General features: G+C 37.5%; 5 protein-coding genes across 6 annotated transcripts in view; 3 read left to right on the top strand and 2 right to left on the bottom strand.

Annotated features, from left to right (window-relative positions):
* exoc8 (exocyst complex component 8) overlaps positions 1–1493 on the bottom strand; it is a 3706-nt gene extending 2213 nt beyond the window's left edge. The window contains exon 1 of the mRNA XM_077220534.1: positions 1–1493. This exon is cut by the window's left edge and continues 2213 nt beyond it. Within this exon, the coding sequence (XP_077076649.1) occupies positions 1–534 (534 nt within the window). The 5' untranslated portion in view covers positions 535–1493.
* Positions 1389–8351, top strand: sprtn (SprT-like N-terminal domain). Its single transcript, XM_077220535.1, has 5 exons — positions 1389–1948; positions 2367–2466; positions 3618–3746; positions 4166–4451; positions 5698–8351. Exons 1-5 carry the CDS (start codon positions 1650–1652, stop codon positions 6750–6752), a joined length of 1869 nt encoding a protein of 622 aa, XP_077076650.1. The 5' UTR covers positions 1389–1649; the 3' UTR covers positions 6753–8351.
* A 2395-nt stretch (positions 8352–10746) lies between these two features.
* Positions 10747–14519, top strand: fam89a (family with sequence similarity 89 member A). Its single transcript, XM_077221190.1, has 2 exons — positions 10747–11188; positions 12418–14519. Exons 1-2 carry the CDS (start codon positions 10937–10939, stop codon positions 12691–12693), a joined length of 528 nt encoding a protein of 175 aa, XP_077077305.1. The 5' UTR covers positions 10747–10936; the 3' UTR covers positions 12694–14519.
* Positions 14520–18127: 3608 nt separating this feature from the next.
* Positions 18128–24883, bottom strand: arv1 (ARV1 fatty acid homeostasis modulator). The gene is made up of 5 exons (XM_077220458.1): positions 24363–24883; positions 23753–23872; positions 23186–23339; positions 20253–20474; positions 18128–19017 (listed from the first exon to the last, which is right to left on the bottom strand). The coding sequence occupies exons 1-5, from the start codon at positions 24456–24458 to the stop codon at positions 18890–18892; spliced, it is 720 nt and encodes a 239-aa protein (XP_077076573.1). The 5' UTR covers positions 24459–24883; the 3' UTR covers positions 18128–18889.
* The window catches only part of ttc13 (tetratricopeptide repeat domain 13), a 29305-nt gene continuing 28502 nt past the window's right edge, over positions 24620–25422 (top strand). Inside the window, exon 1 of one of the 2 annotated variants that reach the window (XM_077220440.1) lies at positions 24620–24826. In XM_077220440.1, coding sequence (XP_077076555.1) covers positions 24658–24826 — 169 coding nt within the window. In that variant the 5' untranslated portion in view covers positions 24620–24657. The remainder of the gene's footprint in view (positions 24827–25422) is intronic. The other variant, XM_077220441.1, reaches the window with a different exon arrangement.

A 25422-nucleotide genomic window follows, 5' to 3' on the forward strand; every position in this document is an offset into this window, starting at 1 on the left:
CAGGCAATCGTTCATCAGAAACGCATGGACCTTTTGGATCTGTGACATGTTGTCCGCGTCATACTCCAAAAGATCTCCATTGTAGACCAGATATCTGCCGGGGGTTTCCATGATGTTCTTGCATCCCTCCACTTTTTCCAAAAGCGTGGTTAGGGTTCTTTGTTTTACCTCTTCTGTTTCCTTTGGGAAGGCTGTGAGCATTTCTTTGGCTGTTTCGTCTTTGTCTGTGGACAGGAGAGACTGTGTAATGCTCTCCATTATGCTCTTCTGCTCGGTGAGAATGTGACTGAGCTGATACATCTCACTTTCCAGGTATGAAATCTCCTTGGCTGTCTCAATAAACTGCCTGTAGTTTTTATAAACATTTTTCTTCAGGTTTTGTGCGGTTTCGTCGGCGAGTGTTTGTATTTTCTGACGGTGTTCCTGTAAATCTCGGTCCCCGTCGGACTGCTGCGAGAGCTGCTTCACGTACGACTGAGGTTCAAAATTAGGGGATTCCAGCAACTTACGCAAACGGTTTCCAGTGTCTGCCATTTTTTGGATGTTACGGCTAAAGAAGATGTATAAAAGAAAAACAAATGTGAATATAATTATGTGTAAATCATCTAGTCATTGCAGTAGGCTACAGCTACAGCTGCAGATAGCGCTTCCTCAACCTCCCCGTGACGTCACTCATATCACGTGAAGAGCGAACGTTTCAAAATACACAACAAAGATTCACGCACTTATATGTTTGAATAATTTAAAAATACTAATAAAATGTGCCTCTAGTAACACGTAGTTGTTTGCATTCGGTGTATTTTACATGCATTTTGTTGTTGTTGTCCATGTTAATATATGCCTATAATGAGATTTAACAAAAAAATTGTTTGATTAAAAAACATACATATTCACATGTGTTTAATCCATACACATTATTACAAACATAGCTCACAAATATGAAGTATATACAGATATACAGTAAATATGTCATTATGCCAATTTGAGTAAAACAGCAAGACCAAAAATCAGAACCACCTCCTTTGTAGGAAGTGTTTTAACAGAGTAAAACGATTAAATTACTCCGTGTTGATAAGTAAAATATTTGCAGACCAAACTTTAATATCGGGGTGAATAATTAAATATCAAAAGACTAATTCAACTATTTGTTTTTGTTTGAGCAGCTACATCAACTCCGTGCAACTTCTCTGATCGGTCAACATTTTACGTAAGAATAACGTAACACAGCATTATTATTTTTTATTCTATTTATGTAACTCAGTTTTATCTGTTTGGGCATTGCACTGTGTAATATCCACATATCCCCCATGTTTCGCTGTTCATGTATATTATCAAATTTAAAAATAGAAATACATTTCCCAGCATTCCAGTACACGGTGTGAGTTTCTGATTGGCCAACAATTATTTTTTTCAAAGGTCTAGTGGAAATGCTTTGACAGTAACGTAATTCTTTCAAAGAATTTTAGACCTTAATCAGTATCGTCACACTCATGAAAACCTTCGATTAGCCCTAACTTTATACTTAAACCCTTTAATGTATGAGGTGGGAGTTTCGTTGGTTGTGATTGATGTTTCACGTTATATGTGGAGTTTTTGTGCTGGTTGATGGTGTCATTCAGTTGATCTATTCGCACTAAAGAAGACTGAAGATGGAGGATGAAGACTTTTTACTCGCTCTTCGTTTACAAGAGCAGTTTGATCAGGAGACATCGGCTGCTGGATGGAGTGATGAAGACTGTCCGTCCAGTAAAAAGCGTAAGATCGACTCCTCTAGTGTGATTCCCTTCTCTCAGCCCAGACCGGAGAGATCGCTGTCCATCGTGGATGAGTCGTGGGAGACGCTGGACCCCAGTCCGGACGTGAGAGCCATGTTCCTGCAGTTTAACGACAGGTTCTTCTGGGGGAAACTCAGCGGGGTGGAGGTGAAGTGGAGCCCGAGGATGACACTGTAAGAGTCACAAACCCAACGGACAGGATTCTGTCTAATGCTCAGCAAAACATATAGACAGACATATAGATAGATAGACAGACAGATAGATATATCGATAGATATACATATATAGATTGACAGATAGATAGACTGACTGACAGACAGTCAGATAGATAGATAGTTAATAGAATATTATTTTTGTATAGATTACTATCTAGTAACACTGTTTGTTTATTTTAAATTTAAGTTATGTTATAATATTTTCTTCTATTATATTTAATTGATGTTTTTATTATTATAGATGGATAGATAGACAGATCTATATATAGGTAGATCATAGATAGATAGATAGATAGATGGACAGATAGATAGATAGATAGATAGATAGATAGATGCCTTTGACATGTAATCACTGTCTAATGTCTGATTCCCTCAGGTGTGCAGGTGTTTGCTCTTATGAGGGAAGAGGAGGCTTGTGTTCTATTCGACTCAGTGAACCTCTCCTGAAGCTCAGACCCCGCAAAGATCTTGTACAGGTTGGTTAAATGTGGCTTTCTTCACTTTTAAATTCAAACTGAAAATTCCTTAATCTAAGCCTACTGAATCGTAAAGCCTCTCAACTTTACTTTACTGGCAAACCCGTTGTGCACAATCTTCTACATTTCATCCAATTGATAGTTTATACTTTTCAGCAAGAAAAATTGTAAAAATGTCAACCTTCAAGTATTTGTGCTGTGAAATGTAATCTTTAATGAAGTATTAATTAATAATCTAATAAAATAACTTAAGAATAACTTCAATATTGTAATCATAATATTTCAAGATCAATATTTACTAGATTAAGCAACAAATTGATTATCCATATACCGGTATATATATATATTAGAAAATCATGTGAAAATGTAAAAAACTAAAGGGCATTGGCTTTAAGACTAAGCATTTAAATATCATCTTTCATGATGTTGGGAGATAAAGAGTGACAAAGTTGATATTTATATGCATTTTATGCAAGTATTCTGCCATACAGTCATACAAATCTCATCTATTTACCTTACAAGCTTTCATAATTTATCTTACTTTTTGACCATATAAATGACAAATGGCACATTTTTGCTGAGTTTTTCTGAATAAAATTGAGGTATTATTTTCCTCGAGTCGAGTGTGAACTCAGTATTCTCACTAGCTATATCATATGTATTATACCCAGACAGCAACATATTGTCGGCCCAGATACGGCCCACATCTGGTACACGTGGATTCCACACATACCAGATGTGGGACGGATCTGGGCTGAGACTATGTTGCTATCTGGGTATGAGTCATAAAAGCCATATTGTATCCAATATGATACTCAACATAAAACACATATGAATATATTTTTATATTTTTTGTAAAGGTTCAATAAACTCTTCCATTTAAAAAAAATAGATTTATATTATTTCATATGTTAGGCATTACATGGTTAGCACAGGCTTTTGGTCTTAATCTGCACAATTCAACAATGCACCCTATTCTAAAGAAAAAAAGTTCATTTTTGTAATCTATATCATTAATCTAATCTAATATATTAGTCTAAGAACATGTTCCACCTTATAAATTTATGTGAGGAAAATTTAAAATGAAGTGCCCTAAATGTATTTCATGATCAGTTGCTGCTTGATTTTAATGTTACTGTTTCTTTCCACAGACTCTTCTTCATGAGATGATCCACGCTCTTCTCTTTGTGACTCAAAACAACAGAGATCGAGATGGTCACGGACCAGAGTTCTGCAAACACATGGACAGAATCAACCAAGCAAGCGGCACCAAAATCACTGTAAGACCGTGAACAGATCCGATTATTAAACAAAATCCAGTTGTTAAGTCTGACGTCACGTGTCAGTTTCCGGGTCCAAATACTGATCCAATCCCAAAAGCAAACAACAAATTGTGCTGATATACACTCATGGTGATCTAACCTTTGTCTCTATAACGAAATCTCAGTTGGCCAGACAGTGATTCATCTTTAATGAATTGTTAAAATATTGGGGACGTCATGAGCCTGAAGACTGTAATGTAATCTTAGCTTATAGATCTGCTATAAATGAATAGTGCTCATAAATGATTATTGAGAAAGTATTCTCACTTGAAATGGAGACGAGGTTTGGACCTGGAAACAGTATTCTTTACAGCATGGCTTAACTAGCAGAACATTATGACACCAATCTTTGTGCTGTATTGCTTCTCTTTTCACAGATATATCACTCGTTTCACGATGAGGTTGATGTGTACAGGCAGCACTGGTGGCGCTGTAATGGACCCTGTCAGAATCGCAAACCGTTCCTTGGCTATGTAAAGCGTGCGATGAACAGACCTCCCTCAGCCAGAGATCTCTGGTGGGCTGAGCACCAAAGGACCTGCGGTGGAACATACACCAAAATCAAAGAGCCAGAGAATTATGGGAAAACAGGCAAAAGCGACAAAGAAAAAAAACCTTCCAATGAGATTTCCAAGAGTTCAAAGCCTCCCAGCAGCACAACAGGTGATCCATTCGCTATTACCACATTATTAAACGATGTATACATTTACTTTTATTCATACAAATGTGCATAGTAAAAGAACACTGAAAAACAAATTGGACTAGCTTTAAGAGCAAATTCTAAATAGAAAACATTAATAGGAAAAAAACGTCTGATTTTCTTTACCACTTTTGCTAGAATAATGATTTTTCAAATAGGATACAAAATAGGTTAAAATAGAGTATGGTACTCTATGGAAACACTATTATTGGAAAAATTTTAATCTTGAGTAAAATCTTGGACCTTTTCATCAATGAATAAGAATGAAATGAAAAGGTTAGATAGGGTTGATTTGGGAAGAGATTCAATCACAATAGCTACGTTTACATGGACACCACTTGGAATTTTAGCCAAAAGACTATGACTAAAACAAAATAAAAATGTGCTGTCAAAATGATTAAATTGCGCCATACAGAGCGGAACAAAGAAAATTAAAGGTGCTGTATGTAACTTTTTCACTTTATTAAAGCATAAACATACCATAATATGTTTGCATATATTGAGGAAACATGCTAAGTTCACATACTCCTTTCTCTGGAAAAATACTTCTACAGCCAGTTATTTTACTTTGAATGTGTGTTTCCAGGCTGGAATGTTTGTCTTAGTTTTGGTCTGTGATACTGCACGTTGCCAATTTGCCAATTTTGATTGTCCATTTCGCTCGTTCCTGTTGCGTGTGCTTAAACTTGCAACCCGTGTGAGCACCGTCCAGTCTGAGGAGCAGGTGGCGGGAGAAACGACAATCTCCGTTGTTTTGAAATAGACTGCAGTATCTATTTTGACCACTAGTCATTCTTACAGACTGGACCTTTTAGTATATCTGAGCCTGAATTCCTAATTATTAAACAAAGGTATTTTCACTGATCCATTATAAATATAGATCAATGGCTTAACTAAATTTTTCTACAGTGTTTCCACATGATGTTGCAGCGGTCAGGTGGTACAAGTTTACAAATTGTAATTACAAGCTCTACAAGGACATGAATGCTTTTAACAAGTCAGAATCTTGTAATTGCACTAATTCCTACATGCCGGTTCCCGTGCCAGATCCGTCACTAATACCAGATCCCCATGCCAGATCCGTCACTAATGACATTGATTGAGCCAGTGATGCCATGTTGGGCCGCTTGCACAAACAAAGAGCAGTGTTTTTATAGTGCCACATTGTATGGTTTTCTGGACAATTAAATTATATTTATTGTGTTTCAGGCTCTGGCTTACAAGACATCAGAAATGTCATTCCATTTAGTGGGAGAGGGTTTATTCTAGGAGGGAACACACAGACTTCCACAAACAAGCCGAGTCAGAGTCCTCCTAAAGTGCAACCTGAACCTCTGGTCTCTCCACCTGACTCTCCACTCCTTCCAAGACTATGGCCCATTGAGACAAACTTGCCTAAAAGAAGCAGCAAAGGTGCATCGAATGTTCCCCGCAGAAAGTCTGTTAGCAACACTAATGCCTTTATCAACGTCAATGGCTCACCTGTGAGGATTTCCAACGTCAAAGCCAAGCAGAGGTCAGTGCAAGATCTTTTCCAGGCCATAGTCCTTAAATCTCCGGAGAGAGCAGCCAGTGCTTCCGGTTCGTCCAAGCCGGCCACAGATGCCACAACAGCAAACCCTGCTAAATGTAATGGAGCATCTTCATCTAGTGCCTTAGACACAAAACCTTTTGGGAAAACAAGCCTGATCAATAACCATCATTCATCCACCACCACAGGGCCAAAGCCTGACTCTATAGAGTCGTATCTCTCCAAATATTTTGGAAGCAGCGCTAAAACAGAATTCTCAGATTCAAATTCGAAAGCTTTAGGAAGCCCTCAAAAGTCGGCAACTAGCACACCAGGTTACGTTTCGAAGCTCTTCGGAAGTAACCAAAAACTAGGGTCAGATGCTGCAAGCTCAGGATTCCGAAACACTGGATTTCCCCAAAGTTCACACACTTCTGGGTCCAGTTCCAAGCACTCCGGAAAGCCTGAATCCAACTTTCCGAACCCTAGAATCATTGGCAGCCCCCGGACATCAGGGACTACGCCTTCAGGAGCCAAGAAAAGATCACGGGAAGAGCATAACTCCGAACATATCTTTGATTACTTCCAGCGGACAGTTGGTGAGTCCTCCACGTCCGCAGTGCAGCAGAGAGAGGAGGTCGGAGACGCCGTTCCAAACAATCCTCCAGTCCAGATCACCGTCCACTGCCCTGTGTGCCTCATCAAAGTACCCGAGTCTGCAATCAATGAACATTTAGATTCCTGTCTGTTGTAATCTCTAAAAAAAAACAAATCAAGTACATGCCAGAGGGCTTTACTAAAGCTAGGAGAGGTGTTTTCTATGGTATTCCTGTGCTCAAAACTCAGGTGTAGCTGTAAATAGAAAGATTACATATTATTTAATATCATAGTGGTGAGAAATATTACTTCCAGTGCAATAAATTTGTAAGTCATGGCTCTTAAAATACATTTAGAAGTCGTTAGCAGCACAATAGCCCACAAAAAGTACCACATTTCCTTTTGTACTTCTCCAATTACTGACTTATTCTACCTCAATTTTGTAAAAAGATTCTTTGCATCATGGGAAGAATGTTGGGTGTGGTCAGCAGCACTGATTGACAGCTTAGTTGAAACCGAGTGAGTTGTTTGAAGAGACGTCACTGTCCTTGTGTGGGTTGATGTCCGCGGTTCATGTCGATTCAGCAGTACTGAATTTCGCTCGTGTTGGCTGTCCGCTGTGGGATTTAGATGTGCTTAGCTTTTCTGCCGGATCAGGCTTTGCAAGGTCGTTTTCATCTCGGTGTCATCAATAACAGCTCTGTTAGGTTGTCCCATGAGTAGTGGCGGAGCTTGTGCCATCTTCTGCATAATAATTTTGCATATGCTTTGTGCCTTAGAGGAATGCAGACATTCAAAAAATGAACCCCACCCAGATGTGAATATTAAGGTGTGCAGGATAACACCATGTGATTAGAGTCATGATGTAGACTACTGTTGTGTTTCAAATCAAGCGACCCGCCTTTGTAAACAATTTCTGATGACGAGGTCACGCTGCTCATGTTACATCTAGAACACGCAGATGTTATTTTTGGCGTGGTTCACTTATAGGCCCAAGCACATAATATTGATTTACCTGCATGACACAGTGATTTGTTAAGTATTTGTCATGCTCCAGGCAGTGACGTAACTTATAATGTGTGCATGTGGTTTTAACATGCACTACAGGTTCTGATAAAGGCAAAACTGTGATGGTGATGCATCATTCTCTGTTGGGACTAAAAACTTTGCACAATTTACTGTTGGCCAATTTAGGACCAGACGTTTTGTTTTAAAAATGGTTTTATATTGATTCATACTCTGTTTTAATTAAAAAAAAAGAGAAGTTTATTAGAGGGTTAGTTCCACCCAAAAATGTTAATTCTGTCATCATTTACTCAGACTCATGTTGTTCCAAACTTGTATGAGTTTCTTTTTTATTTGTATTTTTGAAGAATGTTGGTAATCAAACAGTTGACGGTAACCATTGACTTCTATAGTTGGAAAAATATAGATATAATGGAAGTCAATGGCTAACGTCAACTGTCTGGTTACAAACATTCTTCATAATATATATTTTGTTTTCTACAGAAGAAAGACACTCAGACGGGGTTGGAACAACATGAGGGTAAATGATGACAAAATTTAAATTTTTGGGTGGAACTATCCCTTTAGGTGGTTTCAAATGTTTGTGTGTTGTTTTAAATGTTAATGTTTCATTATTAAAATGTTGAAAGTGGATTTTCTCTCGTGTTTTATACCTTAAAATCGTGCCTGATTTATGTTTGACTGTTGCCTTTGTTAACTTTTTTGTTGAAATAAATGTTCGATTAATTAATTTGGTATCCATTTGTCTTCTTGAAACAAATCTGGACAATTCTGGTACCATTTGAACTCTGTAAAAAAAAAAAAAAATTGGGTACCTGTAGGTCGGAGTAATGGGCGTGCAGAAAGGTGAATTGCTACAACAGAAACTAACCCACACCCTAAAGCCCAAACTTACGTCGTCTGCGTTCCGCGACTCTCTGCACACTTCCCTACTGCGTCAATGTCGTCTGCGGTGGGTTGCGTGTACTTGAGCACTTGAAAACAAAGAACGTGTCTTTCTGCACTTATAGCGAGAAAAAGCGCAAGAAAAGCAGTGGAATGAAAAGAAACAAGATAATTTTTAACTAACGCTGTCAAATCGATTAATCACATTTAACATAAAAGTTTTTAAATATATAATATACTGTGTGTATATATTCAAACTTTTATGTTAGATGCGATTAATCATCTTGACAGCACTAATTTTAACCTCAGCGTTGCAATTTAGAACGACATGTCCTCCTGTGTGAGACGCTGCAAAAAACATAATGATCAAAGACGTCAATCTAGCACGTTTACATAGAAAAGCAGTCAGACAGAAAAAAGCAAGGTCTTGGTTTTTAAAAGTTGATCTACTTTTGCATTGAGCGCTGCTTTTTAAGAACCCTGTGTCGTGTGCAAGACGCCGCAAAATATGCGAGCGCAACGGTCAAACACTCCAATTTAGTGCACTTACATAGGAAAACAATGGAAAAACGGCACAGTGAAATACAAAAACTTATTCTGTGTGAACGGCCCCTTACAAAATAAGCTCTGGTCATGCTCAGACATTTTAATAGTTATTAATTACTTCATTATTAATTAAAATCACATGTCATTGTGTAAATAATTAACAGGATAGAAATAAGTGCAGAGCCGAATGGGTGGGGCTTGATCGTGTCCAGCTCCACCTCTGTGGGTCAAAGGGGTGGAGCTTAACTCAATTAGGTTTAGGGATAGAGTTAAGGTGTGGTTGGACGTCGAGCTTCGCCCATTGGCAGCCTCTCGAAGTGATAGCTAAGATTTTTAAATGTTAACCACTAAATATAGGTGTTCATTTAGTCTTTGTATTTTTGGCAAACACGATGGAATGTTTTCATGCTGTTTTTCCTCACCCAATAATAGTGTCACTTCCTGAAGGATGATTGAATTACGTTAGGACATATGATTAGGGCAAAATTTATAATGTACATGTAAAATGACTGAATCAAAGTGATGGCATTCACTGTAAGGCACTTCATGTGAATAAGGTGTGTTGATGTGGAACAGAACAGAGAAATGACGCAAGAACCAGTAAAGAAAGGATATTTTGGATTTTTTTGGTTAATTGTTTTACATTGTTGTTTTTTAACATGACAAAACGACCTTCTGGTTACTGGTCGGATCTTTATCCCAACTCACTAAGTCACACAGATAACAAGTTTCAGCCAGATTGTAGATATTCAGTTCATTGGTGAAGAAGGCAGGGAAGTTTAGCAGCATCTGAGCTGTCTTTGTGTGTCTGTGTGCACATGCTGTCTTTGTAATGGCCTCATGTCAATGCTTTGTGTCCAGCTGCAGCAGGGTGTGTATGTGTGTGTGTGTCAGAGGGGCGGATCCGTGGCCGATCGCGGTCACCATCTGTCCGCCACTGACACCTTTGTTCCGTGTTGGGATCCCAGCCCTGACCTCACCCTCAGTCAATTCATCTGGCCATTTCCTGCCCATGTGTTCTTCAAGCCAATGTCTGAGCTGCCATTAGAGGATTTTACCTAGTAATTACAGTGCAATTACAGTGCTAAATTAGAATATAACACACATACATGCAACACATTATTACATATTATACACATATTATATGAACATGCACCAATGCTACATTTTTCTAAATGTCATAATCATTTGTTAAAAAACAATTATTCATTACTTCAATGAGCTCATCGTTCTGCCTTAAATTATTACATTATTTAAATTAATACATTTTAGCTAACTGATTTTGTATAAGTAAATTTCTGAAATACATAACTTAAACAGTTACCTCTGATAATAACAGATCACTCTAAAGTGTAATGTGGACTGCATTTTCTGTAAAGCTGTTTTGAAACGATGTGTATTGTGAAAAGCACTATACAAATGTGAATATTTATTAAAGTATGTTTATTTTTAACACTTCTTAAAGTAAATATAATATATAAGTATCCCGTTTTTAGAACAGAATATATATATATTATGTGCTATTATTATTATTTTAAAACACGTCAGTAACAAACCAAAACAATATACATGTGATGAAAATGTAGGTTACCACACAATAGCTCCGGCTGCGCTTTGATCAGAAGAAAAGATTAAATCAGAACTTAATGCTCATGAATATTCAATGACCCTCCTCTCCGTCATTGGACACGCCCAGTCTGTGCTGGGTCTCTTTAAAGCGAACGGAAGTGCGAGGTCCAGCCCGATAGATTATAGGTGTTGTTCAGAGCGGTGCCTGTTACATGGGTTTTTCGACGTCAAGGTGTAAAGGTCTTTAAGAAAACTATCATATGCCGTTACTGTACCCTCGACTGTAAGCAGAGCGTGTTATTGGTGAATGTTAGTATGAATGGTAAGGTTGGGAATGGAGCAGCGGGCGGAGTGCTGGCCTGTATTGAGGGTCTGCCGCCTCTGCCCAAGAGCCTGAGCGGACTCCTGAACTCCAGCGGCGGCTCGTGGAGGGACATGGAAAGGATGTATGTGAAGAAGACCATGATTCAGGACGACCTGAGTCGAGGAAGGAATAACACGGACAATCTGCTGGCGAATAAACCAGCTAACCTGGATGCCGCACTGGCTTTGCTTAGAAAAGAGATGGTGAGTGTGTACTGAATAAGCAACAGCTGTTCTCCTCTGACTGCAGGCGTTCATTTAACTTGTCAGTGCTTGTGAGCTTACGAGACTCGAGACGGCTTGTTTTGGGCATCATAGGAGCGAATCGAACATTTTATGGAACGCCAAAGATGTCAAAAGTTCGTTTTCAAACTTGATGTTCATTTAGAAATATTTGTACGCGCCTGTTGTTTTTCGTTTGGAATGTTCGGAACTAGTCTGTGATTGATGGCAAAAAAAAAAAAACGTTTTCTAATAATGTTTTGAATGTGACCGTGATCCTCAAAAAATGTTTGACTTCAAAGATTCAAACACTCATTTCCAACCATGTTCGATTCGAATGGTTGGATCGTACATTCAGAACTTGCTTGTGATGCCCAAAACTGATCGATATAAATGTTTTTAGATCGATATAAATGATTCCCCAAAAATGTTAGCTTCTAATGATTTTATATATATATATATATATATATATATATATATATATATATATATATATATATATATATATATATATAGCCTAGTTACGAACGGAACATTTGTGTTTGACACAAAGTTTTAAATGAAACATAGGTGTGAATCACAGAATGTTCAAAACATTATGTGTACATACACATACACACATATATAGGCTATTGAATGTTTTGAACATCCTGTAATTCCCAAATGTTTCATTTAAATGTTTCAACTTACATATGCCCACATAGCTTTGCTTCAAATGTTTTGAACATCACCCTGATATTTTTTTATCCAAATGTTTTGAACTCGATCCATATGTTCCGTTTGCGCCTGTGATGGACAAATAACTTTGGTTCGTACATTTTCAACTTTCCTCTAATGCCCAAAATGTTCGATTTGAATGTCCGGAACTAGTCTGCGATGCCCAAAAAATGTTTGCTTTGAATGTTTTGAACACTTTTGTGATATCCAACAATGTTCGGTTCGTACATTAATAATAACTTTCCTTGATGCCTAAAAATGTTTAAAATGCACCTGTGATGAAGAAAAATGTTTCGGTTCCCATGTTCTGTGCTGACTAGTAGCATTACAATGTCAGAACAAAGGTAACACGATTTGGAATGCAAGCTCATAATTTACATTATATGACTTGGCTAAATACCACAGGTAGATTTCAAAGTAAATCTTTGTTCTAGTATGCAATTTGTTGTCCCTTTGATGTCTGCAAGTACTCATTCCAGTGTGTGTTTGCGCAGGTGGGTTTGCGGCAGCAGGACATGTCCCTGCTCTGTCAGCTCTGGTCCCTTCACGAGTCAATCCAGGAGTACAAAGGCAGCTGCCAGGACCTCTCCGCTGTGTCCAGTGCCGATGGGCCGTACGGGATGGAGAACGGCTATTTCGATGAAGATGAGGAATATTACACTGAATCCGGTCTGACGCCAACCGAAACGCCAGATGGAAATGATACATCTCCTAAAAACGGGTCATCCAAGGACAGCTGGATACATGACTCGTTCCATATCACAATATAAAATGCTTGACTGCTATTTTTTTTTTTTTATGAGAACAAGCTGTGCCATAATTTAGTTTGCTGGCGTTTAGTTTTACAGCAGACTCTTTCTATAGGAAATGTAAATGAGGATTATTATTTATTGTATAATATACAACATAGTATTTTTTTTCTCTCCTGATTTAATCAACATTGGAGATTTTATACGATCATTTTTATAAGGGGAGAAGCATATAATTTCATAATGATGTTTACAGTAAATCATGTTTGAACTTCTGTTGGTGGATTTATAGCTGTCGATTTGGCGCTTCACCCCTCTGGATTTAGAGAAGTCTTATTTCTCACTGAGCTGTTGCTCGCTGGGTGCTTACAGGAAACAGGGGTTTGTTTTTATTGAAAATATGAATTCTGAATAATATACTGGAAGTGCTACCTATTCTTCGCTGAAATGTAATCCAGGATATAACCAGCACTAAGAGCTTGTGACAGCATCACCAAAACATAACGCAAATCTTCCAGTTTACTATTGTATTGCGTAACTCATTATGAACATATCTATATACTGTATAAGTAAATCGATAACCGGCTCCATAACATTTCCATAGCGTATCCTTCCCAACTTATGTAAACCTATGCTAGATCATGTATTGTAGATGTTTTATTTATTTCCTTATGATTGCTGCTTGGATTCAGTCTTCCATTGCACTTTAAGTGCATATCATTGGAAAATCATTGTCTCTTTTTGCATAAATGTCATGTGACGTACATGAGGTCACCTGTATTCAAAATGTGATATAATAAACCGTTTTAGCAAGTGCATATGGCCATCAATCCACCAAACTTTATGCATATTGTGAATGTTATCATAGCATGCCATAATGTAAGCATTTTCTTGATGTGTGGGTGAATCAAATGCCTGGAATTCAAATAGTGTATCATTATGGATCATCTAATTCTGATTGAGAATCTTCAGAGATGTTTAATCTACAAGAATATTAATATCAGCAGAGAGAGAATCTGTTCTACCTCTTGTGTGTTTGAGCTCTGAAATGTTTTTTTCTCACACCAGCAGACACAATCAAGGCGCTTTTTATAATTCCCATAATTCCCAGCATTTCTGATTAAACTTTAACACTCTTCCATTTTATAACCTGCTTATTTGGCTCAATTCTGAGAGAGAGCGAGAGAAAACAAACAAGGATCTTGTGCAACCACAAGGCTTTAGGTGCTTTGACCAAAAGCAGCACTGAACTACACACATCGTGCCTTGACGCACCTCGGCTTTGAATCCAGGTGTTTTTTTGCCATTGCTGGCCCTTCTGTTATCGTAATTTCATATCTACAACCAGCATCTTCATTTCAGTCCCTTTCATTAACAGCGGAACGTTCCACCCTGAAAATATCTCCTCATTATCTTCTACCCCGCAGTGATTTACTACTGTGATCCTGCTCGGAAATTCCTGCACGGTTTTGGTAATTTGCATAGAAGTCGGTAAAGGTAATTGTTGGCCCCTTTGATATCTGTGGTTGATATTGAAATGATTTCTGCCGTTGTTTTGTATACAAAGATGATACATTATTCTGTTCGATTGCTTTTGTGTGTTTGACTTTGATGTTTTTGGTCAGTCCATGTTCTGGAATGTGTTTTTCAAAGTTGTCAGATGTGTTTGAATTAAAAATTGATACAGGAATTATACATTTTGTATGTTTTAGTGTGTGTGTTACATATATAAAATAAATATAATGTATTGTCCTTCTGTTATTGTTGCTACTTTTCTGTCATTTTAGAATTATATATATATATATATATGTATATATATACCTCAATAAATGTTTCAGACTGCTTAATTCAGTTGTCTGGTTATCCTAATTTGCATCTTAATGCAATTTTGTATATAAATATCTTAACTTCTGGCAGCCTGTTTAATAATGGATCAGGATGTTAAAAATTGTATTTCACACATTAAATTATTTTATACTACATTGAAAAAAGTAGTGTGGGTCATCTTAATTTATTTATCATATGGAGAAAATTTGCATATTGTGCATATACTTTAGTATATTATGTTTACTGTGCAGCACAGTATGCTAATTTTCTGTATGCATATACTGTAATATCAGGTTGACCTACATATGTCTAAATGAACATAGCTTACTGTGTGGATTATAGTCTCATATAATGCAATGCACTCCATGCAACCCTTTAATATCCTTTTTTTTATTTGATTTACCTGCCAAATGTTAAGGCATTTATATTCCATTTTATTTCCAAGATTATATCTTGATTCCACTTGCTGAATTAAACATGCAACATAATGAAGTCATCTACATGTAGAATATTACTGGTTGAAATGTTTACGTGGAATAATGCTGGTTTCCCTTACTGGTCACACTTTATAGTTGTCTTTAACTATTACTTATGTTTTCTTATAAAAAATTGTTAGGTACAATGTACTTATTGTGTTGAGGTGTGATACGGGTAAGGTTTGGTAGGTAGGTTTAAGGAGTAAGGGAAGGGTCAACTGTAATTTCCTCCATTGAAGTCTTGAGTTTACTTTCGGAAACGAACACGTCACAATATTCCTCATTTAAATAATTCCTGCCAAAAACATTCAGAAAAAAAGAGATGATGCCTGAGGTACATTAGTAGTGTGTTGTCGCCATGTCCATGAGACACTGCGTTCAAAATCACATATCCTATTCCCTATGAGATATAGTAGGCGTAAAACAGTATGTGACAAAAGAAGTATGGCGTAACGTTACTAGGGCAAAGTAGCCATTATAAAGCTTGGAAGAGCCAGGATATTTTTTAATAAAGCTGGCTGAAAGAAGAAAGTCATACCTAGGATGGCGTCAGGGTGAGTAAATTACGAGATCATTTGATTTTTTGGGTGAAATAACCCTTTAAGGGGCATTACATTTCCGACACATGCTATATGCAGTCGACCAGTCACAACAGGCCGGGGCCGGCTGACCAATCAGAGCCCCTTGTGCTTTTTGGAAGGCAGGTTTTAAAGCGTTTAGAAAGAGGGTGAAACAAGGTGCTGCAACAATGTAAATTATAAGGAAAATAAGAGTTTTTTGAACATTAAATGATGTAAACCTATTCTAGTAGACCCCAAAAACAAAATTATATATAAACCTGTAAATGAGCATAATAGGACATCTTTTAAATAAAAATAGGCAAGATGCTATGCTATAAACATAATATGCTGTAGCTATAGTAAGTTATTATATTTATATTATATTAGCATATTACTAACAGGCAGAACACTGAGTTTTTGCCCTGAACTGGCAGGAACAAACTGACAACGAGATTAAAAGTCACAAGATCATGCCATATATTGAGGAGATGAATAAATTGTGAGTCTGAGTGATGATATTATGATATTCCACTGCTCACAGGTCTAAATACTTTCTTGAACTTGATATCTCAGTACATTTAATGGATATTGCGTCAATACAATTACAGTGTTCTTCAGCAAAAGGGAGGCTGTCTTTATTGTTTCCATATGAGGATGTTTCATTGCTGTGCGCTAAATCTGTAAATGGAAATCCACACCTGAGTTTGGGCCTAAGCACCTGTTCAGGAGATTGAGTCGGATTACTGTAATCTTTATTGAATGTGTCCACGTCACGTTGACAAGGGATTTTCCTGCTCAAAATGCAACAAGGGAAAGATGTGTTGCCCATGCAGCAGAGAACGTGGTAAAGAAGCCATACGTCTGTTATTAGCATGAAAAAATTAATGTAGACCTTTTGGAACTATTGGAAACTATTGACAATTTCTCTAAAGAAGTCAAGGATTTAAAGTGATAGTTCACTCAAAAATGAAATACTATCATTAATTACCCTCATGTCGTTCCAAACTCATAAGACTTTCATATACCTTCGAAGCCGAAATGAAAACATTTTTTAATGAAACCTGAGAGATTTTCATAAAGACATTGTAAAAGTAATCCATATGAATCAAGCAGTTTAATCAGTCTTCTAGATAATCGGTTTATATGATACAGATTTAATTTAGGCTATGCAAACATTGATCAAAGCACATAAAGAGAGCTCATTAAATATGGTAAACAGACGCTCAAATGTGCTTCCGTGACACGCCAGAATGAACCTCACTGGTTTGTAATGACTGACTCTTCATTTTCGGGTGAACTATCCCTTTAATGTTAAAAGACATTCAGGCATAATGTTTTGATGTCCAAACAGCAACATGGGCTTAACCAATGGTGTGAGTTTGAGGCGGGTCTATCCACTTGGTTGACCAATGAAATATAGGGGGAGTGTTTGAAAAAACAGTTTGAGAACAACGATTACTATTGCAGTTTAGTGACATTAATGGTACAGTATTACATACTAAAAGTGAAATAAGTGTTAGTTTGGTTTTTGTGGTCAAACATTTTTGACATTTGAATTCTAAAGGCCCGCTCACAATGTGTGCCTCTCACATTGTTCAATAACTGTCTGACAAGCATTTCCATACTGGTTGTCATTGTTCATAGAAAATGTATATTTGTTTTAAGTGAATCATATGCTTGTGCACAGAACTGTGGTTATCACATAACAGGAACCAAAACCAGTTGAGTTATTTAAATGATTAACAACTCATATCAAAATCTCTGCTATTTTGTACCTCTTGTTTTTTGTTCCTGGAAAATACCGCCCTGTATTGTTTAGTAGTTGGCCTCTAAATATACAGTGTAATATAAATACATTACGTATAATAAATGTAAAAGTTATTGAAAATTATTTCAATAAAGTAATAGGGAGACTGACTCTTTTACATCATTTCATTGACCAATCATCATCCAGTAAATGAGCTATGCATTAAAAAATTAATATCAGTGGGATTGAATGTAGCCACATTTTAGGTTTTCCTACTTGTACTCACTACTGAAAATGAATTGAATTTTTAAATGGACCCAGGTAGCATCTGAAAATCAAGTATTCAAAGAATTACTGAAAGTAAATGACTTGAATTTAGAGTGGAACCCAACCTTGCATTCTCTTCTTATTGGATAACTTCATTTGAGAACTTACTTAGCATGCCATCTGACTCCTAAACGATACTGACCTGTGAAGCAGACACAGAGATCCTTCAGACCGGCACACTGTGACTGTAGAACAACAAAATACCACAGTATTTTCGTTCAGCAAAGATATTAAAAAACCTGTTCTGACTTGTGGACATTAAACCCTGACCTGTGTTTAGTCATAACAATCTACGGGTGAAAAAATATGCAGTTTGATCTGTCTGTCTATCGGTTTACCTGTCTGTCTGTCTGTCTGTCTATCTATCAAATTCATTGTAATTATATTTTGAAATACCACCGCATCATGTCTAATAAATATTTGTTTATATATTATTTTTTAACTTACCCTATAATACACACAATCCCCCTCAGCACTGCCTCAGAAACACTAAACCGTTAAAAAACATTAAGCACCGGTTTCACAAAGAAGAGCGAGATTTATTCCCTGCGTTTTTTCCAGAACAAGTTGCACAAGTTCATACTGAAGTCCACACTTCACATTTACGTAACGGAGATAAATTACACAAGTCCATACATAAACCGGCTAATATAAAGCAGACATTCAGATCATTACAGTATTTAAACACATCATGTCAACAGCCCTCTGCAGTATATGAGTTAACGTTTTCTAACAGCACAGCTAATGGAGGAATTTGACAAATGACCTCAGGAATGTGAAGCTGTGCCTCCAAAGTCTTTATAAACATACAGGATTTCGTGGAAACTCCAGGCCTGCTCTTTTTCTGCCTATATAGACTAGTTTCTGCGTATGAGGAGAACTCTCAAGTGAAAACAAGTTACCGGTCTTCAAAGGGGTTAGCTTAGTACATACCAGACCATATGCATGTAAAAACTCATAACCATGTGGTAACCATAGTAACGATTAACAATTAGCTTTTGATGACCTCATTTAGTTTCACAATAAATTCCTTGATACAACATCTTGATCAAACAACATCTCTGAAGTATTGACAAAAATGTCTCTACATCCACATCTGAGATTTAACAAGGTAAACAGTTTTATAAATCAAACCTTCTGTCTCACTGACACTTGAATCTTTCCGGAAAAATGTTTTGGATCAATTCAGAGCATCCATTTATATTTAGACAGGACTGTTTGATACATCCGGTCAAAGGTTTGAGATAATCCTGATGGTGAAGTCCTCATGTTCTTCTAATCTAGAGCATTGACAGATAGTCTTGTGAACACACTTGCAGTGTTTTTAAAGCCTGGGCGACCCACATCTCCAACAGCAAGCCTCCACACACCGCCAGGAGAGACAGACGCCGACTGCAGTTCAGAATCACTGGAACATGGAGAATGTATCTTTAAAAAAATCTAGTTTAAAACATGTAAATATGTACTGTTAGCAGTGTTGGGGATAACTTGAGTTACGTAATCAGATTACTTTTTCAAGTAACTAGTAAACTAACACATTACTTTTTCAATATACAACAAATTATCTCATTTCTATTTTCAAATAAACTAGCGTTACCTTTTCACATTTATTGACTGACCGCTCCTGTCCTCATGTTGAGAGAAATAAAGTGAGTTGTTGTGTGCGCGGTATAAACATGATGGTTATTTTAGTTAAATGTGCACATGCATTTCTCCTCTCACTTGCACAAAAACATTCAGTATTCCTCAAAATGAATAAAAACAGAAAATGCAATCTCAGAATTTTACGCAAAACTTTTATAATTTACTATATTAAATTACACAAATATACTTTATGCATTTAATCATACTTTATTAACCAATGTCTTTGCTGCTGACCTTCAATCAACTAGTTCAACCATACTAATAAGCAACAATAACTTTATATTAGATTTAGAAATAAGAGTGTTGAACTTCCTTCTCCTGTATCCTATTATTCTTTAATCCAGAATGGCAGCACAGCTGAAAGTTGTGTTTGACCTGTGCCCTATACTGTACAGATGTAAATATGCATTTCCTTCAGCCTGAGGCTTATTCGTTTCCCTTTTGGTGTGAAAGGGCCTTTACATTTGCCAAAATGTATTTTTGTAACAAGCAAGACCAGCCCAGGTGAGAAAAAGTAACGCAAAAGTAATGTAACGCATTGCTTTTCATAAAAGTTACTTTTTTGGGGGAGTAACGCATTATTGTAACACATTACTTTTAGAAGTAGCTTTCCCCAACACTGACTGTTAGTATTCATGTTGGTTTGATATGATACAAAAGCTTGTTTCAATTTAGAACCAATACACTGATACTTTTGATATCCCTACAACAGTGTTGGTGAAACATCTGTTCAGACCACAGGAACTTCTGGGAGTGACCTGTACCTCCAGGACCTTACGCAAACAATCTAACCCTCCGTGTGAACGCATGTGTGTGGGAAACTGAGCACGTGGGAGGGAGAGAAAGTGTTTACTTTGGTTCTGTGAGTGTTATGCGCACATTTCGCTTTGCCTCATGGTGTTTACGTGAATGAAAGAGAGTGTGCGCTTATCTTATGCTGCCAGTGAGTGCGTTCAACTTGTATGTGTTCCATGAATATAGGTGTTTGTTGATCTTTACCTCTTATGGCTTGGGAATTGGAGGTCAGAACGAACAGTCGTATGAGGCCGAAGCAGAGCGGGGAGAAATCGTGCTCCCAAATGACAGCCGGGATCAACAGCACTTTGCCGTAGCCGGACAGCAGAAGTGCCTTTAACAGCGGAGTGAATTCAAAAGAAGCACCAGAGAAGAGCTGCGCCGTCCAGAGAATGACCAACACACCTGTGCAGAACACAGCCAACTCTAGAAAGCAAACAAAGCACAGGCTGTTAGGGTGAATCTCTGTATTAGCACATTATTTTCATGATAATTAAGCACATTTTCCCCTCAAACAATATTCTAATTACTGTAATGCAATCTTTTACATTACAGTAATTAGGTAACACTTTACTCTCCCCTGTGGAGAAAACCAAGCTTTTAATGTTGTTTATATGTCTATGTGGTGTTTCTTATATGCTTTAAGACAAACCATGTGCAAATTCAGAAGTCAAAGAGAATTTACTCTTTAAAACTGCAGTGAACCAAAGACAGTCTCAAAAATCGCTGGTTTTTCTGACGTCACAAACTACTTTAACCAATCGGGTCACCGTGTGATCGTCAACGAGTGGATCTCTGATATGGTGTGAGTGAGTGGAGGCGGGGCTAGTTTGCATATTCATAGAACCACGTATACTAAATGAGGCAAGTGTGTAGAGTTAAGCCCAATTTATACTTCTGCGTAGTGTAGCGCGCGTACCCTTCGGCGTACCCTGACGTGCACCTCTCCAAAAATGTAGCAACGTGTCAATTCTACACAGACGCAAGCGCTGTGATTGGTCTGCTAGAACCCCTCCCTCGGGTTTCACATGCTCCCTCTGCATGTGTAATTGCGCGTCAACGCGGACAACGACGCAGAAGTATAAATGAAAACCAACGCGTAGTGTATAGTGTAGAGGCTCCGGCGTAGGTCCGACGCAGAAGTATAAATCAGCCTTTACATTCAAGCTATTTTAAGGTTTGACGTTTTTTTTTTATCAAGGACATTTTTTTAAAATATGTTATTTTGGTCATCAAACATGAGTTTTAAGGGATATAATTATTGACTACAGGGGAACTTTAAAGCCTGTGTGTATAATATATATATAACATTAAAACACATGACAAACAACCAATTTCAGATGTAACAAGAAATCTGCACAAATTACAATGCATTTTAACTTTGGCTCCAATTATTTATATAGATATAATGTACATTATAAATATCTTAATATCATATTTCCCAAATGGGAGTCTTTGGCATCCCGATGAACTGTAAGTGGGATAATTATGAAAATTGGCACACTTGTAGTGATGGTAATGAATTAGTCTGGGTTTCCCGATGCTGCCTTCCCGCAGCGTGATTTTATTCACGCTGAAAGGCAGTATGGATACCATGGTCCAGATTTTCGCCTCATCTAGGCAACCAATCACAGAATGGGGAGGGAGCAGCAAGACGATGACGACATCTATGCGACACACCGAAGCAGTTTGTTTATTTCTGTGGATTCAACATGGCAGCAGACGCGAAGCTACCTTTTGATGCAGCCTTAGCTATTGTACTAAGCAGTTTAGAATGTAAGTTTATTTTGAAAAAAGAGCAGCTTTTGCACAAACGGCAATAGTCGCTGAACGTCATTGTTTACACAAAAATCTCTTACCCATCGTCTTCTTCCATGTCTAATTTCTGTCGCCCTACATACGTCATCTGGTATAATTGAAACGATTGGCCATGAGCTACGTACAGGCGCATTTGATAGACATTCTTAGCACCCAATAAACGGCGCCGGGCATTCGTAAACCACGCCTCAAATACGAGAAAATGTACATGTGGTTCCCAAACCCAAGTCTCACCGAGAATAGGGTCTGGCGTTAGCCAGGCTAGTAATGAATAGTAATCTGAACAATTTTGGAGTCTCTAGAACCAACTCTATTGCGCCATTACCAGTTAAAAAATTCACATTTGAAACAGTTATAACTTTTGAACCCTTTTTTCTGAAAATAAAACTTAGTACACCGGATTCATCCTAACATGCTGATGACACTTACCATCTTATCTTATTCGTTGATTCTAATCGATCTTTGGACCATGCCGCAGAAAATAATTTAAAAGAATTATTACAGTAATACAGATATTCATATCTGTTTAAAAGTTACGATGTTTAATCAATCGAAACGAAAATTGGTACGCTTCACCGGAACCACGATTTGAAGGTCCATAACTAATTTGGGAACAGCGCCACCTACAAGTCATGAGAACTTAAACATTTTTGAATAGTTGAATTGTTTCTGCCAGTTCACTCTAAATTGTAATGTGAACTCGTGCATTTTCTGTAAAGCTGCTTTGAAACAATGTGTATTGTGCGATACAAATAAATGTGAATTGAATTGAATTGAATAGTTTGTCAGAAAATCATGATTTCCCCAGGATCGGACGAACAAGAAATGGTGCAAAAGTTGCTTCTGTTCCAGAGATTGTGTCTTTCTAAGAATTATCTAATCTGAATTTATTAAATACAACATGCGGTGCTTTATATATACAAAATCATTTTGAGTTAATTCTCACCTGAGCTACTGAACTTTGAACTTTCTATTAACCAAAGAATCATGCAAGCAGCACAACTTTTTCTGGAGTAATGGTGCTGAAAATTCAGCTTTGCATCATATGGATGAATTACATTTTAAAATAAAATAAAATAACAAACAGTTATTTTAAATTGAAATAATATTTCACAATATTACTGTTTTTACTGCATTTTTGATTAAATAAATGCAGCCTTGGTAAGCATTGACGACTATAAACCCCTAAATACTGTAGCCTATTTCATAATACCTTCAAAATATGCATAACTTGTACACCACTTTGTGTTACCCAACCACTCAATTAGTGCATCTCAATAATTCCATCCAATTAGTCATTGCCAAACACAATGATTTACCCAGTGCAGCCAGTGCAAACATGCAATAAAACTCCCATTCTTTGGTATAACGAATGATGTCAGCGGGGTCATTGCTGGGCTGGGACCCCTGCTGGAGGGACCAGCGCAGATAAGCCTCACACAGCAGACAGAACACACACAGTTTCCAGTGGATCTAGAGACAGAGTAACAGAAGCTGTGTTTACAATGGAATACTATGCTTACTATTTATGCAATATGCTGTATTCTGTGCACAGTGTGGTAGAAAGCACAGGTATGTTTCTAAGATGTCTGATAAAGATCTGTTAATCTGGAAAGCATCTGCTGTATAAAAACATCTGAAACATTTAAAAGAATGTCTTAGTAAGCAGTTTTACACACATTCTAAATATTAAACATCTTAAAGACATCTTCTAAATGTCTATAATATGACATCTAACACGAAACGTTCCTAGAGACGTATTGCAGATGAGCAAACACTAAAAAATACATCTTGCAGATGTAAATGCAGACATCAAATAGAGGTCTCAGAGATTTACTTGTGCTATCAGGGTAGCTTTCTGTAAAGTAAAAATAAATTTTACTCACATTGATCTCAGTGTTGAAGAGTATATGTCTAAAAGCCTGGATTTTGCATAGAGTGGCATCTATCAGAATAATAACTGGGTCATATTCTATGTATTTGTCAACAGGCTTCTTGCATGAACTCTGCAAAGGGGGAAAAACTGTTTTAATTTACAAAAACATATCTATAGATATAAATGACGATATTAGACAAAACATCAATTTCATAATTGTATTATGTCTTTTTTAAGGCATTAAACAGAATATAATGTATATCAAATGCAGAGATGTGGAAGATGGACTTACAACATCAGATAATTTTGCATTTTTTATTAATTTGAATTCTTTAAAGGTATTAAGCATTGTCAATAAACAGCAGTTTCCCGTATATTCGTTGTATTTTTTTCTTCTTTTTTGACAGGCATTAACGTTGAATGTGTTTAGCAGATGAGGGTTTCAGCCAAGAAAAATGTAAATACAGGAATAAATATAAATGGAGTAAAGTAGCGACAGATATCAGGGGGCTTCCCTATACATGCATTATGCATTACAATAGGCCGCCCTAAACTGTGAGCATGCTAATCTCAACAGACCAGATAAAACCAGAATTAACTAGAAATGATGATGTACTCACACATCTGGTGAGCTTCAGTATGCCATGGCTGTAGTCTCGATGCAGTTCGGTTGCATCTTCGTTACACTCGACGCATTTGAACAGTCCCGATGCCATTCTCCATATGACAGCACGAAAACACGCCTACTGCTTCCTGATCCTTCATTAGAGGCGGGGCTTATAGTGCCACTGATGGGAAATGTAGTTTTTTCACCGCAATCACCAACTGCCGGGAGTTGGGATTTAGATCCACGCAACTACATTTCCCAGACTACTACACCGTTCCTCACCTGCTCATAACATTATTACTCACAACATGGCACCTGCTGGCGGGGGTGTTGTGCTGGCGGCTCTGTCGCTGCTGTACTTATGCGGAGCTATTTTATCCAGCGAGTATTTCTCCACCTTGACTTTCTTCAATAGCGACCTTTACAAGCACGGCTGTAGCTCTCCAGCCGAGTGGGAGGAGTATGCGGCGGACTGTGGTGAGCTTCTGCCACGTCCTGATCTTTCTGATGCATATCTCAATGTGATTCACTCTCTTCCGCTTACAGTGACACGAGACTAACGGGATCATACATGCAGAAACTCGCATCATACAGGCAGAAACTAGCATCATACATGCAGAAACTCACATCATACAGGCAGAAACTCGCATCAAACATGCAGAAACTCACATCATATGTGCAGAAACTCTCATCATACATGCAGAAACTCGCCATATATGCAGAAACTCGCCATATATGCAGAAACTCGCGTCATACATGCAGAAACTCAGGAATAACTATATAAATGCTTGTAGAAACTCAAATAATGGATGCAAACTCTTGTGCCTCATGCATATCCTTCTTAATGCTATGTATACATGCTGCAGAAAAACTTTAATTGGGTGTCACTGAGTTCATGTTTGCTTAGTTTCAGCAGATGTAGCCTGGAATTACCGTGGTGATTTGGAAATTATACTATGGTAATATCATGGTATCCTTACATGTAACTGACATGTAGGAAAGGAATATGCAAATCCTGTGGTCTTTGAATATGTTAATCATTTAGTACTATGGTTTAAAATTGGGACACAACA

The sequence above is a fragment of the Siphateles boraxobius genome, unplaced genomic scaffold (assembly GCF_051911475.1).
Source record: "Siphateles boraxobius isolate OS27281-9 unplaced genomic scaffold, OSU_SipBor_1 8, whole genome shotgun sequence".
In the NCBI taxonomy this organism is placed as follows: Eukaryota; Metazoa; Chordata; class Actinopteri; order Cypriniformes; family Leuciscidae; genus Siphateles; species Siphateles boraxobius.

Bases quoted from the DNA above. Each gene is read 5' to 3' on its own strand.
- fam89a (XM_077221190.1), top strand. From the start codon at position 10,937: ATGAATGGTAAGGTTGGGAATGGAGCAGCGGGCGGAGTGCTGGCCTGT. The intron at 11,189-12,417 runs GTGAGTGTGTAC...GTGTTTGCGCAG, and splicing joins CTTTGCTTAGAAAAGAGATG to GTGGGTTTGCGGCAGCAGGA.
- sprtn (XM_077220535.1), top strand. From the start codon at position 1,650: ATGGAGGATGAAGACTTTTTACTCGCTCTTCGTTTACAAGAGCAGTTT. The intron at 2,467-3,617 runs GTTGGTTAAATG...TTCTTTCCACAG, and splicing joins CCCGCAAAGATCTTGTACAG to ACTCTTCTTCATGAGATGAT. The intron at 3,747-4,165 runs GTAAGACCGTGA...CTCTTTTCACAG, and splicing joins CAAGCGGCACCAAAATCACT to ATATATCACTCGTTTCACGA.
- arv1 (XM_077220458.1), bottom strand. From the start codon at position 24,458: ATGGCATCGGGACTGTTCAAATGCGTCGAGTGTAACGAAGATGCAACC. The intron at 20,475-23,185 runs GTAAATCATTGT...TTTGCTTTCTAG, and splicing joins GTTTGCACTGGCTGCACTGG to AGTTGGCTGTGTTCTGCACA. The intron at 19,018-20,252 runs GTAAAGATCAAC...TCCATGTTCCAG, and splicing joins CAATTCCCAAGCCATAAGAG to TGATTCTGAACTGCAGTCGG.